The following is a 17,812-nucleotide window of genomic DNA, read 5'->3' on the forward strand; positions in this document are numbered from 1 at the left end:
TCGTCAAACTCTTAGGGAGCTATAAATTAAGCCCCATTACTTACCATATCAGATAAGAGAAATTGCTGCAGCTACATATATTTTACATCCTGGCCCTACATAGTTCACTCATTTGCATCACTTACCAAAATATTAAGCGTTTGCTAGCGAAGAGATTTGTTGTGGCAAATGAACTTGGGCTGGGAATTGCCAGGAACCTCACGATAAGATATATGCATCAGCATTGCGAGTCTCATGATTCTATACGTATTGCGATTCGATACTGTGATTTTATTGCGCTACCATATGTCTGTTGCAGAGGGATCAGAAAGCCATGAGAACGAGTTTTGATCAGTCATGGAAATAAAAGTGCTGAAAACTAATTGGCTCCCAATGTGAAAAGATTGAGAACAAGCTATGAAGGAACAATAATGGTGTTTTGGTGCAGGTACAGCCAACTAGCGCTAAAATATTGCGATATTGTCAATACAGTATATCGTAAAAGTATCACTATGTAACTCGATTTATTTCACCCCAATCCCTCAAATTAACGGTAAATAACTGAATTGTTTGCCCCCACATTTAGCTAAGATGATTAGCTAGCCAGCTAAAATGTTTTATTTAGTTAGCAGTCGCATCTACAATAGTTTACTGTCAATAACATGTCTCCAAAAAATGACGTGGTGTCTCCAATTGTGTTGACATTTTTACAATTGCAATGCGCATCCATGAGTATCCACTTTCTGTAGCTCAGCTGGTAGAGCATGGTGCTTGTAACGCCAAGGTAGTGGGTTCGGGATCCCCGGGACCACCCATACACAAAAATGTATGCACAGCATGACTGTAAGTCGCTTTGGATAAAAGCGTCTGCTAAATGGCATATTATTATTATTATTATCTGAAGAGAGCCCCAAAACATTGTGTGCAGACATTTTATGCAATAAATGAAGTAGGTTCAATCTAGTAGTTCTGATCTTCTGATTGGTCCTGATGAGTTGGGCGAGGTCACCTCCAGGCTACTGTCACTGTTGCATTGGCTCTGAGTCGGGTTCTCTGTCTTCAAATGTTCAGCCTAAGAGAGAGGATTTTTGTGGTGTGTGTGTGTTTAACAGTGATGAGTGTGTGTGTGTGTGTGTGTTTAACAGTGATGAGTGTGTGTGTGTGTGTTTGTGTGTGTGTGTGTCCTCAGAGCAAGAACTCGTGAGTTGGAAGAACTGAGAGGCCTATGGCGTGGGTGTTGTCCTTGGCCACCTGCTGACAAGGCTGACAAGATAGGACCCTTTGTCATTGTTATTGGATAGGAACAGAACTTATAACCACCCGACCACCTGGAACCAAAAATGGTACTTCAAAGGGTTCTCCTATGGGACAGCCGATGAACCCTTTTAGGTTCTAGATACCACCTTTTTTTCTAAGAGTGTAAGATCAGGCAATCATGGGCAGCTGAATAGCATGTCTTTTGGGGAATCCAGTCTCAGTGAGACCTGATGCAGAGAAAAAAAGTTAATGATTATCAGCATAGCTTGTGGTTGGAAGGTTGTGAGTTCAATCCCCGGCCGAGTCATAAAAAAAGACTGTAAAAATGGGACCTGATGCCTCTCTGTTTGGCACTCAGAATTAAGGAGATGACTAGCGTCCTGTCCAGGGGGTGTAGTTTTACATCAAGCTGCTTCACACTACAGAAACAGGAGATAGGCTCCTGCCCTATGAGCTGTTCCGGCTTGCACAAGTCTTGGCTACTTACTTACTTACTTACATCAACATAGCTAGTACAAAGCTGGTTAGTGGGAATCAATACACATTGCAGATCAGCGTATCAAACAGAAAGAAAACTACAACCCTTGGCTACCTACTTACTTACATCAACATAGCTAGTACAAAGCTGGTTAGTAGGAATCAATACACTTTGAAGATCAGAGTATCAAACAGAAAGAAAACTACAAGCCTTGGCTACTTACTTACTTACTTACTTACTTACATCAACATAGCTGGTACAAAGCTGGTTAGTAGGAATCAATACACATTGAGATCAGAGTATAAACCAGAAAGAAAACTACAAGCCTTGGCTACTTACTTACTAACTTACTTAATTACATCAACATAGCTAGTACAAAGCTGGTTAGTAGGAATCAATACACATTGAAGATCGGAGTATTAAACAGAAAGAAAACTACAAGCCTTGGCTACTTACTTACTAACTTACTTAATTACTTACTTACATCAACATAGCTAGTACAAAGCTGGTTAGTAGGAATCAATACACATTGAAGATCGGAGTATTAAACAGAAAGAAAACCACAAGCCTTGGCTACTTACTTACTTACTTACATCAACATTTTCTTTAAGGAATACCTGGGATAGGATAAAGTAATCCTTCTACCCCCCCTTAACCCACCCCAAAGAAAAAAAAACAACAACAAAAAACATATTGTAAATATACTTATTTTCCACCATAATTTGCAAATAAATTCATTAAAAATCCTACAATGTGATTTTCTGGATTTTCTTTTCTCATTTTGTCTGTCATAGTTGACGTGTACCTATGATGAAAATTACAGGCCTCTCTCATCTTTTTAAGTGGGAGAACTTGCACAATTGGTGGCTGAATAAATACTTTTTTCCCCCACTGTATATGAGCAAGTTGCAATTTTTTGAAGTTATAACTGCCACAAAATTCTTCAACTAGTACCATGGAAATACTTTTAGCCAGCTGAGTCCACAAAGTGTCTTCAGGAATGTCCTTTTCTAGTATTCCTTTAAAATCTTAAATTGAAATGTGCTGATTCTCTTCACTGCAGATCTGGCCCATCACACCACTCTTCAAGAGTGCCACTATGCTCCAGATCGCCTTCTGTGCTCAGAGGTCCTTGATCAAATCAAATCAAATCAAATTGTATTGGTCACATGCGCCGAATACAACAGGTGCAGACATTACAGTGAAATGCTTACTTACAGCCCTTAACCAACAGTGCATTTATTTTAAACAAAAAAAAGTAAGAATAAAACAACAACAAAAAAAGTGTTGAGAAAAAAAGAGCAGAAGTAAAATAAAGTGACAGTAGGGAGGCTATATATACAGGGGGGTACCGTTGCAGAGTCAATGTGCGGGGGCACCGGCTAGTTGAGGTAGTTGAGGTAATATGTACATGTGGGTAGAGTTAAAGTGACTATGCATAAATACTTAACAGAGTAGCAGCAGCGTAAAAAGGATGGGGGTGGGGGGCAGTGCAAATAGTCCGGGTAGCCATGATTAGCTGTTCAGGAGTCTTATGGCTTGGGGGTAGAAGCTGTTGAGAAGTCTTTTGGACCTAGACTTGGCACTCCGGTACCGCTTGGCCGTGCGGTAGCAGAGAGAACAGTCTATGACTAGGGTGGCTGGAGTCTTTGACAATTTTGAGGGCCTTCCTCTGACACCGCCTGGTATAGAGGTCCTGGATGGCAGGAAGCTTTGCCCCAGTGATGTACTGGGCCGTACGCACTACCCTCTGTAGTGCCTTGCGGTCAGAGGCCAAGCAGTTGCCATACCAGGCGGTGATGCAACCAGTCAGGATGCTCTCGATGGTGCAGCTGTAGAATTTTTGAGGATCTGAGGACCCATGCCAAATCTTTTAGTCTCCTGAGGGGGAATAGGCTTTGTCGTGCCCTCTTCACGACTGTCTTGGTGTGTTTGGACCATGATAGTTCGTTGGTGATGTGGACACCAAGGAACTTGAAGCTCTCAACCTGTTCCACTACAGCCCCGTCGATGAGAATGGGGGCGTGCTCAGTCCTCTTTTTTTCCTGTAGTCCACAATCATCTCCTTTGTCTTGGTCACGTTGAGGGAGAGGTTGTTGTCCTGGCACCACACGGCCAGATCTCTGACCTCCTCCCTATAGGCTGTCTCATCGTTGTCGGTGATCAGGCCTACCACTGTTGTGTCGTCGGCAAACTTAATGATGGTGTTGGAGTCGTGCCTGGCCATGCAGTCATGGGTGAACAGAGAGTACAGGAGGGGACTGAGCACGCACCCCTGAGGGGCCCCCGTGTTGAGGATCAGTGTGGCAGATGTGTTGTTACCTACCCTTACCACCTGGGGGCGGCCCGTCAGGAAGTCCAGGATCCAGTTGCAGAGGGAGGTGTTTAGTCCCAGGATCCTTAGCTTAGTGATGAGCTTAGAGGGCACTAAGCACACCACTCACATTAATCAAATAAAACAAGGGGCCTTTATATATAATATGCCATTTAGCAGACGCTTTTATCCAAATCGACTTACAGTCATGCGTGCGTAATTTTTTTTGTGTATGGGTGGTCCCGGGGATCGAACCCACTACCTTGGCGTTACAAGCGCCGTGCTCTACCAGCTGAGCTACAGAGGACCACATGTATATACTGTGTCCCAGTCTTTCTATGCATGTAATGTCTGTGGGTGAATTATGAAACAATTACTGTATGCAGATGTGCGAAGAGTTGTGATTTAGATATGTTTTAACCATTGCTTAATCTATTTTAAATGTAAGATTATGTTGCAGATTAACTTTAAGTGGTGACTATGTAAAGAAATAGAAATGTAATGAACAATGTTTTCTATTTCCAACTTTATCCTCCGCAATAGTTTTTAGAACAAAAGGTGCTATATAGAACCTAAAAGGGTTATTCGGTTGTCCCCATAGGAGAACCATTTGAAGAACCCTTTTGGGTTCTATGTAGGACCCTTTCCACAGAGGGTTCTACATGGAACCCAAAAGGGTTCTCTCTGGAACCAAAAAGGGTTCTCCTATGGGGACAGCCGAAGAACCCTTTTGGAACACTTTTTTCTAAGAATGTAGGAAATAAGCTGTAGTCAGGTGGTCATTACCAGGTTATGCTGAGGTCTTAAAGCAGCAATATGTAACTTTTAGGGCGACCTGACCAAATTCATATAGAAATGTGAGTTTTAGAGTAAGAAGCAGTAGATCTGTTCTATGTGCACTATTTCTATGCTTCCCATTCTTACATTTCGGTTTTGTACACCACTTTCAAAAACAGCTAAAAATACAATATTTTTGGTTACGGAAAACATATTTCACAGTGGTTTAGATGGTACAATGATTCTCTACACAATGACTGCTTGTTTTGTCACAAACTGAAATTAGGCAAACTATTAGAATTGTAATAACCAGGAAATGGCGGAGCGATTTCTGCATATTACATCTTTAACTATGACCAGTAGGCTTCATAATATAATATTCAAACATCATAGTATAGTGGGCAGAATTATGACCAGCTGCAGATAGAGGTTACAATTATGACAAACTGGTGGTATGGCGGTCAGAAAAAAATGTCATATTCTGGTCAGTAAAAATACGTTTAAAAAAACTTCATTTTAAAACCAGTTTGCGACCAGAATAAGACGTCATTCATATCTTCAACCAGCGCCTGATAAAAAAATTAATTAAAAAAACATAATACACTATAATACACTTTTTTTAGATAGTGCGGTTTATTCCTCCAAACTAAATGTGAACGTTTCATATCTACTTCTTTCAATGTTGCTTGGGGAACATCCAATGCCATTGCAGTATATACTAGTCTTGATAATCCTTCAGTTTTTGAAAGCATAATACGACCGTTTAAAGATCTAAATCCGCAGGGCTAGTAGTGGTAGTGGTAGTAGCTCTCGCTGCCCTATAATTATCCGCGTCAGAGTCACTTGACAGAGGCGCTTTGAAGCGAGGAGCGGTCGACATCTTGAATTGGAGTAAGAAAGTGAGTGAAATAAAAACCTTGATCTTAACCATACTCTTTTAAAATTAGTGCTTTCAAGACACGTAGCTACGGCTTTTCGGCTAAACGGGCCTGTACATCTTCAGGTGAGTGCGAGGGAGACGGGTGAGAACAGTAGCAATGCAGTAAAATTTGACCGAGACGAGAGCGAACGAGTCGTGATAACGGTACAGTATCTTGATAGCTATGCTAGCTAACAGAAACAGTTAGCATGCTAGCAAGTTGATTATAAAAGACCATTTGAAACTGTTGTGTTCTGTGATTTAGAAAAAAAATCACATAGTTATGGGAATACACAATAGGACAGAATACCTGAACGGTGATGGCTACAAAATTGATAGCTAGCTGTTAGTTTTCCGGTTAGGCAGACGTCTAGCTGTAGTAGCTAGCTAATTTCAAAAGCTCTAGGTACATTGGTTTGCTGCATCCCCATCCGAATAGATGGAATAACGATATTAAAACTCGTATTTGATGTATCAGCCCCATTTGCCACTAATGATGTTCACAATAGACACAAAACCAAATGTTACGAAGGTTAGCTTGCAACATTAACGTTAGCTGCTAGGCTATTCTAGAACGCTGAAGACATGTTGATGCATGAAATTAGTAATTTAGTAGGATCAGTGTTGATCCTGTTTGTTCGCCAGTCTCCAGTCTTTGAATGGATGGGTCATCAAATTAAATTGGATTTGTCACATGCGCCAAATACAACAGTTTACTTACGAGGCCTTTGCCAACAATGCAGAGTTAAAAATGAAGAAAATTAGCAAATTGTACTGAAAATAATATAAATTGAACAATTTAACTAACTGAGTTACAGTTAATATAAGGAAATCAGTCAATTGAAATAAATTCATTAGGCCCTAATCAATGGATTTCACATGACTGGGAATACAGAAATGCATCTGTTGGTCACAGATACCTTTAAAAAAGGCAAGGGTGTGGATCAGAAAACCAGTCAGTATCTGGTGTGACCACCATTTACCTCATGCAGCAGGACACATCTCCTTCGCATAAAGTTGATCAGGCTGTGGAATGTTGTCCCGCTCCTCTTCAATCGCTGTGCGAAGTTGCTGGATTTTGGCGGGAACTGGAACACGCTGTCATACACATCGATCCAGAGCATCCCAAACATGCTCAATGGGTGACGTCTGAATATGCAGGCCATGGAAGAAATTGGACATTTTCAGCTTCCAGGAACTGTGTACAGATCCTTGCGACATGGGGCTGTGCATTATCATGCTGATACATGAGGTGATGGCAGCGGATTAATGGCACGACAATGGGCCTCAGGATCTCGTCACGGTATCTCTGTGGATTAAAATTGCCATCGATAAAATGCAATTGTGTTCGTTGTCTGTAGCTTATGCCTGCCCGTACCATAACCCCACCGCCACCATTGGGCACTCTGTTCACAACGTTGACATCAGCAAACCGCTCGCCCACACGACGCCATACACGTGGCTGCGGTTGTGAGGCTGGTTGGACGTACTGCCAAATTCTCTAAAACGACGTTGGAGGTGGCTTATGGTGGATAAATTAACATTAGATTATCTTGCAACTGCTCTTGTGGACATTCCTAGACATTTTAGAGTGGCCTTTTGACCCCAGCACAAGGTGAACCTGTGTAATGATCAAGCTGTTTAATCAGCTTCTTGATATGCCAGACCTGTCAGGTGGATGGATTATCTTGGCAAAGGAAAAATGCTCACTAACAGGGATGTAAACAAATGTGTGTACAAAATTTGAGAGAAATAAGCTTTGTGTGCGTATGAGAAATTTCTGAAAAAAAATGCAGTTAGAAAAGCATGATACAACTGCAACAATCAACTATCATTATTTTTTTTTGTAAGATTTGTATTTTATCTTGTATAAACAATACAGAACATGCACACACAAACGACAACATCATACAATTTCTTCCATATTATTGTGTTCTTAACTGTGACGTTATTAATGTTCTTAGCTTTAGCCTTTAAAAATAGACTTGTCTGGGGATGAGCATCTTCAGTATGGACCCATTGTTCCTCTTTAGTGCATGTAACTCTATGTCGCAAGTAAAAGCCTTGGGTAGCGAGTTGATACAATTCCCTTAGACTGATGTAAAATGTTCCTTTTTATTCTATGAATTTTATTTGCCCATGTAAAGTCAGTTATGACCAAGTATACATTTTTATAGAATGTCTTCGGTGGGGTAATTGATAATACCAAAAATAAATACAAACACTGCCATGCCATTCTGAAGAGGTTTAGTCTGAAGAGGTTTAGTCTACCTGTAATATTTATGGGAAGATTGTTCCTTTTAATGAGATCTGCTTTCAGTTGAGTAATGGAATACAGCTATCTTTTATATACACAGAACCAAAAATATAAACACAACATATAAAGTGTTGGTCCTGTGTTTCATCAGCTGAAATAAAAGATCCCAGAAATGTTTCATACCCACAAAAAGCTTATTTCTCTCAAATGTTGTTTACATCCCTTTTAGCAAGCATTTCTCCATTGCCATCCACCTGACAGGTGTGGCATTTCAAGAAGCTGATTAGCTCAGTTGTTAGAGCATGGCGCTTGCAACGCCAGGGTTGTGGGTTCGTTTCCCACGGGGGGCCAGTATGAAAATGCATGCACTCACTAACTGTAAGTCGCTCTGGATAAGAGCGTCTGCTAATTGACTAAAATGTAAATGGAACAGCATGATCATTACACAAGTGCTGTGGACAATAAAAACGCTACTCTATAATGTGCAGTTTTGTCACACAACACAATGCCACATATGTTTCAAGTTTTGAGAGAGCATGCAATTGGCATGGTGACTGCAGACATGTCCACCAGAGCTGTTGCCAGATAATTGAATGTCCATTTCTCTACCATAAGCCGCCTCCAACATAGTTTGAAATAATTTGGCAGTACGTCCAACCGGCCTCACAACCGCAGACCACGTTTAACCACGCCAGCCCAGGACCTCCACATCCGGCTTCTTCACCTGCGGGATTGTCTGAGACCAGCCACCCGGACAGCTGATGAAAATCGGTTTGCACAACCAACACATTTCTGCACAAACTGTCAGAAACCGTCTTGGGGAAGTATATCTGCGTGCTCGTCGTCCTCACCAGGGTCTTGACCTGACTGCAGTTCATTGTCGTAACCGACTTCAGTGGACAAACATTCACCTTCGATGGCCACTGGCATGCTGGATGGATTCGTGGATGAATCCCAGTTTCAACTGTACTGGGCAGATGGCAGACAGCGTGTATGGTGTTTTGTCCCATCGCTGCAACTCCTGTACGGACTCGGGAGAGGCTAAGGTCGAGAGCCATGCGTCCTCCAAAGCACGACCCTGTCAAGCCGCACTGCTTCTTGACACACTGCTAGCTTAACCCGGAAGCCAGCCGCACCAATGCGTTGGAGGAAACGCCGTACAACTGGCGACCGAAGTCAGCGTGCATGCGTCCGGCCCGCCACAGGAGTCGCTAGAGCGCGATGGGACAAGGACATCCCGGCCGGCCTAACCCGGACGACACTCGGCCAATTGTGTGCCGCCTCATGGGTCTCCAGGTAGCGGCCGGTTGCGACGCAGCCCGGGATCGGACCCGGGTATCTAGTGACGCCTCTAGCACTGTGATGCAGTGCCTTAGACCGCTGCGCCACTTGGGAGGCCGGATTATTCCTTTAATCCCTTGTAAATTATGGGGGGTGGAAAGTGTTAAAATTGAAGTGAATCTTGAAGGTTAGTAAATATCCCACTGAGCTAAAGCCTGGGCATTAGCCCTGGGAGTTAACGCCATTCTTCAGGTCTAAACGCAAGGTTAGCCCTACTCATTACACTAGTGTCAACAAATCAAATCTGCTACATTGAAAACTGTTGTTGGTGTTTCCTTATTTACAACTTTACAACTCAGCCTAAAGTGTCCCCACTTGCCCTGAAGAATAGCTAGCTTTTCGGTGGCACGACTGGGTTAGACACTTCAGGAGGGCAGTCGTGTGTTTTCGAGGCAGAGGTCCTGGGTTCGAGCCTCTGTATGAGCCGACTCGAGCGGAAGCTGTACTCTCATTTACATGATGTCATACCAGTCACACATACATACAGTGCCTTGCAAAAGTATTCATCCCCCTTGGTGTTTTTTCCTATTTTATTTGCATTACAACCTGTAATTTTAAATGGATTTTTATTTGGATTTCATGCAATGGACATACACAAAATAGTCCAAATTGGTGAAGTGAAAAATGAAAAAAATGACTTGCTTCAAGAAATTCAAAAAAATAAATAACGGAAAAGTGGTGCGTGCATATGTATTCACCCCCTTTGCTTTGAAGCGCCTAAATAAGGTCTGGTGCAACCAATTACCTTCAGAAGTCACATAATTAGTTAGATTGCACACAGGTGGACTTTATTTAAGTGTCACATGATCTCAGAATATATACGCCCAAGAGGCCCAAGAGTCTGCAACACCACTAAGCAAGGGGCACCACCAAACAAGCGGCACCATGAAGACCAAGGAAAGAATATGGCACCCCAACAAACCTGCCAAGAGAGGGCCGCCCACCAAAACTCACAGACCAGGCAAGGAGGGCATTAATCAGAGAGGCAACAAAGAGACCAAAGATAACCCTGAAGGAGCTGCAAAGCTCCACAGCGGAGATTGGAGTATCTGTCCATAGGACCACTTTAAGCCGTACACTCCACAGAGCTGGGCTTTACGGAAGAGTAGCCATAAAAAAGCCATTGCTTCAAGAAAAAAATAAGCAAACACATTTGGTGTTCGCCAAAAGGCATGTTGGAGACTCCCCAAACATATGGAAGAAGGTACTCTGATCAGATGAGACTAAAATTGACCTTTTTGGCCATCAAGGAAAACGCTATGTCTGGTGCAAACCCAACACCTCTCATCACCCCGAGAACACCATCCCCACAGTGAAGCATGGTGGTGGCAGCATCATGCTGTGGGGATGTTCTTCATCGGCAGGGACTCGAAAACTGGTCAGAATTGAATGAATGATGGATGGCGCTAAATACAGGGAAAGTCTTGAGAAACCTGTTTCAGTCTTCCAGAGATTTGAGACTGGGACGGAGGTTCACCTTCCAGCAAGACAATGACCCTAAGCATACTGCTAAAGCAACACTCGAGCGGTGTAAGGGGAAACATTTAAATGTCTAGAAATGGCCTAGTCAAAGCCCAGACCTCAATCCAATTGAGAATCTGTGGTATGACTTAAAGATTGCTGTACACCAGCAGAACCCATCCAACTTGAAGGAGCTGTAGCAGTTTTGTCTTGAAGAATGGGCAAAAATTCCAGTGGCTAGATGTGCCAAGCTTATAGAGACATATCCCAAGAGACTTGCAGCTGTAATTGCTGCAAAAGGTGGCTCTACAAAGTATTGACTTTGGGGGGGTGAATAGTTATGCACGCTCAAGTTTTCTGGTTTTTTGTCTTATTTCTTGTTTGTTTTGCAATAAAAAAATACAACCTGGAATTATAAGGCAACAAAATAGGAAAAATGCCAAGGGGGGTGAATACTTTCGCAAGCCACTGTATGTACCAGCTCTTTACGCAAGCTTATATGTTTGACTCTGCTTGTCTGGCTGGCCACATGTTAACCGTTTCACTATTGTTGTTGCCCTTCTATAGGGAGCAGAGACTTGATGACCCTGGCTGTTATCTTTAGGTCTGTACATACGATTCAGTCTTTTATGATTATCACGTCATACTGTGCGATTGTTACCAAGTATGCATCTTTAGAAATAGTTTTTACATAGAAACTTTGGCTGAACTACGAAGCAAATAGGCTTCCCCAAAATAACATGATAGAACGTTTTATTTAGATTGATAAAAATCCCATCAGGTAGCCAAATTTCAGATGTGTCATGTAAACAAGATTTAATTGGGAAATCGTTCTTGCACAGCATGTAGGCTAAGCATTTAAACCAAACTATTATGTTAATCAGACTATTCACAATAATGTATTATTGTGTGCATACTCTGTGCCGGGCCAAGTTCCTATTTGCCATTCACCGGGATCGGCTTAACACAAAGGCCATAAAAATCTGACACTGCTAAAACTTTGTCATAGCCTACAACCGCACGTAACAGGTACTTCATCGGCAGACCTAGACCCGGTCACACTGAACGAGCCAAGACATCCGACAATCGTTTACGACCTAAGGATTTGCCTAAGACGGGGAAATAGTCTAGGACGGCAAAATCGTGGCTTTAGACGGCTAAAATCATACAGTCTGCAAAGGCCTTTAGCCAGCTCTTGCAAGCTTTTGGATGTGTCCTTCTGAAAAGACTGAGGGCTAGAGAGGCGAAGGGGGGTGGGGTCCTTCAATCTGAGCAGAGTTCAGCTCAATCATGACATGAATTGGAAATGTGCTTCCTATGGCACCTGAAGGTCAAATGACAGGGCAGACGTTTTTAATTCATTAACAAATTAGCCTACGTGACATCGCTCCTCTAAGTCGTATTCATTAGGGCGTGTAATGGAAAACGTTAAACTATTTGCACCAAAAACCTATTAATTATTGGATGTTTAGGACCCCCGCTGTTTGTCTGCTTTCTTCATTCTGGGGCCTAATGAACACCACCCTCATTCCCCTCCTTATTTTCTGTGTGTTAGCTACAGTCATGTCTTTCCAGGAGCAGTAATCTGGTCTAGGCCTATTTTATTGGTCTTCCTGGGGAGTGGGAAGGAAGAGGATTAGTTCATCCAGGGCTTTTCTTGTTGTGGATCATGCACTATTCCGCCTTTCCAGCCTAGTAGAATCTAGATGAATGTAGTAGTCTCAATCTCTGTGCATCTTTAGGCAGATATGTGATTTCTTTCTGAATTTCTACTGACCCAAGAAGACGTTTCTTCAAGAAGCCTTTGAATTGTTTTGCTGATCACTTCCCTACTCTTTCTCTCCCCCATGCAGTCACTCCTCATGGCCTGTTATGACTGAGAGGCTGCCATCATGATTGGAGGATTGTTCATCTACAACCACAAGGGGGAGGTGCTGATCTCCCGCGTCTACCGCGATGACATAGGGTAAGTCCACAGAGTAGTGTAGCATGGTATCCCAGTACTAGCATTTTTGTTACGTTCGGTATGTCTGTCAAATGTGTCTTACGTGATTGAGAGAATCAAGTATCAGCGTGTCCCCTTTTATAGGTTGAGGAGCAAAGTGCCTGCTCCACTTAGTCATTCATTGCTAGGCTATGTGGGCTGCATTGTTAGCTCCCCACTCATGCTGCACAAACACTTGAATAATGAAAGACGTTGAAACGGTTCATTACTGTTCGCAAAACAATGTCCATACTGGCTAGAACACTTTTACAATGCAAGACTATACCGGTAGCTTCCTGCTTTAATTGTAGGCTTACTTTCCTTGCTAGCTTACAGCTGAATTCACTAACCTAGTACTTTGTTTGTGATAACGCAAAATATACTAATTTCATAGCTAATTGTCACCAAAAACGTTAATTAATTAACTTTGTCTCTCTCGCCACCAAAAACATTCACTTCTTTGTCTCCTTCACCTCCCGTCTGGTTTCCACTAAATTCCATAGCCACATTCTGCCTCGCGAATAACGTCATTACTTAGAGAAGGCGCACACTTTTATAAATGAAGAGCTTGCTTCTTCTATGCAAATGTTGATCAGTACAATACATGTATGTTCTCCTAGCAGTTGCCAATAAAATAAGTCCTAAATGGAAGGGATTGTTTATCTGTATCCCCATGAAATCGGCTCAAACAAGCTCAACTCAATGCATGCACACACTCCTATTGAAATAATATGCATTTACCTGTATTGTGAATAGACCTAGGCAACATCTTGATTTACCCAGTTTATCAATAGATTCATCATTCAAATAAATGACCATTGTTATTTTGTAGTTAGATTGGTAAAAACAAAATCAAATTGATTGTATAATTGATTCATTAATGCATACAGTGACTACAGACAGTATTCACACCCCTTGACTTAAAAATAAATACAACTCTTACAGCCTGAATTTTTTATTGATTCAATTGAGATTTTGTGTCACACACAATATCCCATAATATCAAAGTGGAATTATGTTTTAAGACATTTTTACTTTATGTAATAAAAAATGTAAAGCTGAAATGTCTTGTCAATAAGTATTCAACTCCTTTGTTATGCCAAGCCTAAATAAGTTCTGGAGTAAAAATGTGCTTAACAAGTCACATAATAAGTTGCATGGACTCACTCTGTGCAATAATAGTGTTTTGAATGACTACCTCATCTCTGTATCCCACACATACAATTATGTGTAAGATCCCTCAGTCGAGGTTTTCCAATGCCTCGCAAAGAAGGGCACCTATTGGTAGATGGGTAAAAATAACATTGATATCCCTTTTGAGCATGGTGAAGTTATTAATTACATTTTGGATGGTGTATCAATACACTCCGTCACTACAAAGATACAGGCGTCCTTCATAACTCAGTTGCTGGAGAGGAAGGAAACCGCTCTGGGATTTCACCGAGGCCAATGGTGACTTTAAAACTGTTACAGAGTTTAATGGCTGTGATAGGAGAAAACTGAGGATGGATCAACAACATTGTCATTTAGGTTAGTATTATGGAGTAACTACAGAGTGAAAAGAAGGAAGCCTATACAGAATAAAAATATTCCAAAACATGCATCATGTTTGCAACAAGGCACTGAAGTAAATTTGCCAAAAAAATGTTGCAAAGAAATTAACTTTGTCCTAAATACAAAGTTTTATGTTTGGGGCAAATCCAACACAGCACATCACTGAGTACCACTCTTCATATTTTGCATCATGTTATGGGTATGCTTGTCATCGGCAAGGACTAGGGAGTTATTTAGGATAAAAATAAACAGAATAGAGCTAAGCACAGGCAAAATTCTAGAGAACCTGGTTCAGTCTGCTTTCCAACAGACACTGGTAGACACATTCCCCTTTCAGCAGGACAATAACCTAAAACACAAGGCCAAATATACACTGGAGTTGCTTACCAAGACGACATGTTCCTGAGTGGCGTAGTTACAGTTGACTTAAATCGGCTTGAATCTATGGTAAGACTTGGAAATGGCTGTCTAGCAATGATCAACAACCAACTTCACAGAGCTTGCAGAATAAAACAAATTATAATGTGCAAATGTTGTGCAATTAGACTTACCCAGAAAGACACAGCTGTAATCGCTGCCAAAAGTGATTCACAAATGGCTGGTATGGGTGAAAGGCTTTCAAGTAGCCAGTGTAAAGCCAGCTATGGGGGTGCAGGGGCATGCCAAACCCCCCTTGTAGTCGGCCACATGAGTTAGGATAGTAGTCAGCTATTTGGAACAACGCACTGTAATCCGTCTTTAGTGAAAGTCTGACTGCATCCACAGTAGACCTCTAAAGCCGTGGAAGATTGCCCACATCTGATATTTGGTTCTCCTTCTGAGAAGTTGAACAAGAAGCCTCAGGCAGAAATGCGATCTAACACAGGTGGCGTTCCGGGTTGTCTTTTTTTGCAGTCAGTTGCTAGGATACAACCGCAGCACAGCTCGTGGCTCATGGTCTGTTTATTGTAGCTGAGTGTCCCTGTAATTTATCTGGAGACGTTAGTGAACTTAGTGCAACCTTGTTGATCACCAAACACTTCTGTAAAAAACCCAATGACTCGGACTATAAAGCCTTGCATTATTTTTTATTTGTTGGCGGTAGGTGCACTTGATTCAGCAGCCCTAGCGCCAGGAAGGCAAAGTATTCCCATTTTTAACCATTTAATGTGTCTGAAGGTAGAACTCCGCTTACCTGGCAGGCCCAGTGAGCAAATCAAGTGCACCTATAGGCCTATCGCTGTGCAAACACAACTCTTGATTACCGTGTCTGCACAGTTTCCTCGAGCCGTAAACCTGTAAAAAAAGAAGCCTCGAACGCACAGCAAAGTTGATACTGTGAGATTTCTTTTTTTTTTTAAACCATGACTAGAGACTCAATGAACACAGCAAAGATCTGCTGTTCATGTTTTTGTTATTCAGCACTGTCAACACTTTGTTTCCGATAAGCTTGCGTTGTTATTATTAGCGGCTTGTCTTTAAAAACAATTTATATCGAGGAATATTTAACTTTCTCTGGCCTTGGAGTAACAACATGAATTGGCGCATGAGGCAGAAATAATGCAGTGTGACTTGAGTTTCGCCATCAGCTGGAAGACTGTCCCTTTTCTCAGCGGAGGGACGGTGAGTCGGGTGAGAGGCAGCCTCACCGCTGCTCCCTCCCTCCCCTCAGACTGACCATCAGATGCAGGTCATCAGTTAAAATATGGAAATGATTATGCTCACTTAGCTGTGCCTCACAAGTAATACAACAAATTATTTATTACCAGTGTGATCATATACATACATTTTTAATATGCAGTGATAATGTATTGGGCCTATAGCCTACTGCACAAACCTCATTGCTACAGAACTGTTTTTAATTAGTTAATGTTGCATAGGCTTACGTTTAAGTAATGTAAAAAATAAAATAAAATCTGAGCAGTAGATCTCGACTTGCATTTTGACTCAAAGTGATCTAGACTCAGAAAAGGTTGGTGACCACTGCTCTAGGGACTTCAGATCATCTTAATTGTACCATGCAGTCCAGTTAGCTCATGGCTCCTGGTTGACCGGAAAACTTTGCATAACTTCCCCATCTCCCCGTTGTTAATTAAGGAGGGGTGTGTGTGTGTGTGTGTGTGTGTGTGTGTGTGTGTGTGTCAGTGTTGGCGCTGGACAACCTGACCTGTAAGATTTTAATTTACCGGACATCCATATGCATTGGATGCGTAACCTATTAAGGTGTCCACCCACGGTGCTCAGAATGACAGAAATCACATTTAGATTATGGTACCGTAAACGTACATTCGCCTCTACTGGATGGGTGTCCCGAAATCGGGACAGTTGTTGCTCAATATGGATAATAGAAAACCCTTTTGCAATTATATTAGCACAGCTGAAAACTGTTGTGCTGATTTTAAAGAAGCAATAAAACTGTCCTTCTTGAGACTAGTTGAGTATCTGGAGCATCAGCAATTGTGGGTTTGATTACAGGCTCAAAATGGCCAGAAACAAATAACTTTCTTCTGAAACTCGTCAGTCTATTCTTGTTCTGAGAAATTGCCAAGAAACTGAAGATCTCGTACAACGCTGTGTACTAGAACAGCGCAAATTGGGCCCCGGTGCACAACTGAGCAAGAGGACAAATCCATTAGTGTCTAGTTTGAGAAACAGACACCTCACAGGTCCTCAACTTGCAGCTTCATTAAATAGTACCCGCAAAACACCAGTCTCAACGTCAACAGTGAAGAGGCGACTCCGGGATGCTGACCTTCTAGGCAGAGTTGCAAAGAAAAAGTCCAGTGTCAGTGTTCTTTTTCCCGTCTTAATCTTTTCTTTTTATTGGCTAGTTTGAGATATGACTTTTTCTTTCAGCATTCTCGTCGCGTCTCCTGTTAGTACCTGTTATGTAGGGAAGCTAATGATCCATCATGTATGACATTCCTGGGAGTGTGTAATCTTGTATTTCTTATTAACATAGCATTTTTGTATGTTCTCTATAGTTATGTACTTGAAACGGTATCAATTTACCAATTCGGCCATTTGGAGGCCACTTGGGTACATTTGGGCAAACTCGTGAGGGACACCTGGGTGACTTCATACTAAATGTTATGTAGCTCCCTCATTCTTGAAGGTATCAGTCTGAAACTTTGCACATACACTTGCCCTCTTGTAGACAACATCTAAATTACCTCTGAATGTATAGCTTTTCTTTTTCATGTCAAAATAGAAAACATGTTTTTTTTGTTTGTTTGATCTTTTACCAGATCTATGTTCTACTACATGAATTTCACATTTCCACAAACTTCTGCAGTGTTTCCTTTCAAATAGTACCAAGAATATGCATATCCTTGCTTCAGGTCCTGAGCTACAGGCAGTTAGATATGGGTATGTCATTTTAGGTGGAAATTGAAAAGAAGGGTGTGATCCTTAAGAGGTTAAACACTGAGTCTCAAATAGCCCCCTGTCCCTTTTAATAGCCGGGCATCCTAGAGGTCTTCGGGTCCAAAAATTGACCTGTGGAAAAACAG

At 41.8% G+C, this 17,812-nt stretch overlaps 1 protein-coding gene across 6 annotated transcripts in view; it reads left to right on the forward strand.

The window, feature by feature from the left end:
• The first annotated feature begins 5,569 nt into the window (after positions 1 to 5,569).
• LOC121567308 (AP-2 complex subunit mu-B) overlaps positions 5,570 to 17,812 on the forward strand; it is a 43,852-nt gene continuing 31,609 nt past the window's right edge. For 3 of the 6 annotated variants that reach the window (XM_041877244.2, XM_041877248.2, XM_041877247.1), the window contains exons 1-2: positions 5,571 to 5,704; positions 12,637 to 12,749. In XM_041877244.2, coding sequence (XP_041733178.1) covers positions 12,676 to 12,749 — 74 coding nt within the window. In that variant the 5' untranslated portion in view covers positions 5,571 to 5,704; positions 12,637 to 12,675. Of the gene's footprint in view, positions 5,809 to 11,350; positions 11,388 to 12,636; positions 12,750 to 17,812 lie in introns of all 6 variants that reach the window. The other 3 variants (XM_041877246.2, XM_041877245.1, XM_041877249.2) reach the window with 3 other exon arrangements.

This window comes from Coregonus clupeaformis, chromosome 6 (assembly GCF_020615455.1).
Source record: "Coregonus clupeaformis isolate EN_2021a chromosome 6, ASM2061545v1, whole genome shotgun sequence".
NCBI classification, from domain to species: domain Eukaryota; kingdom Metazoa; phylum Chordata; class Actinopteri; order Salmoniformes; family Salmonidae; genus Coregonus; species Coregonus clupeaformis.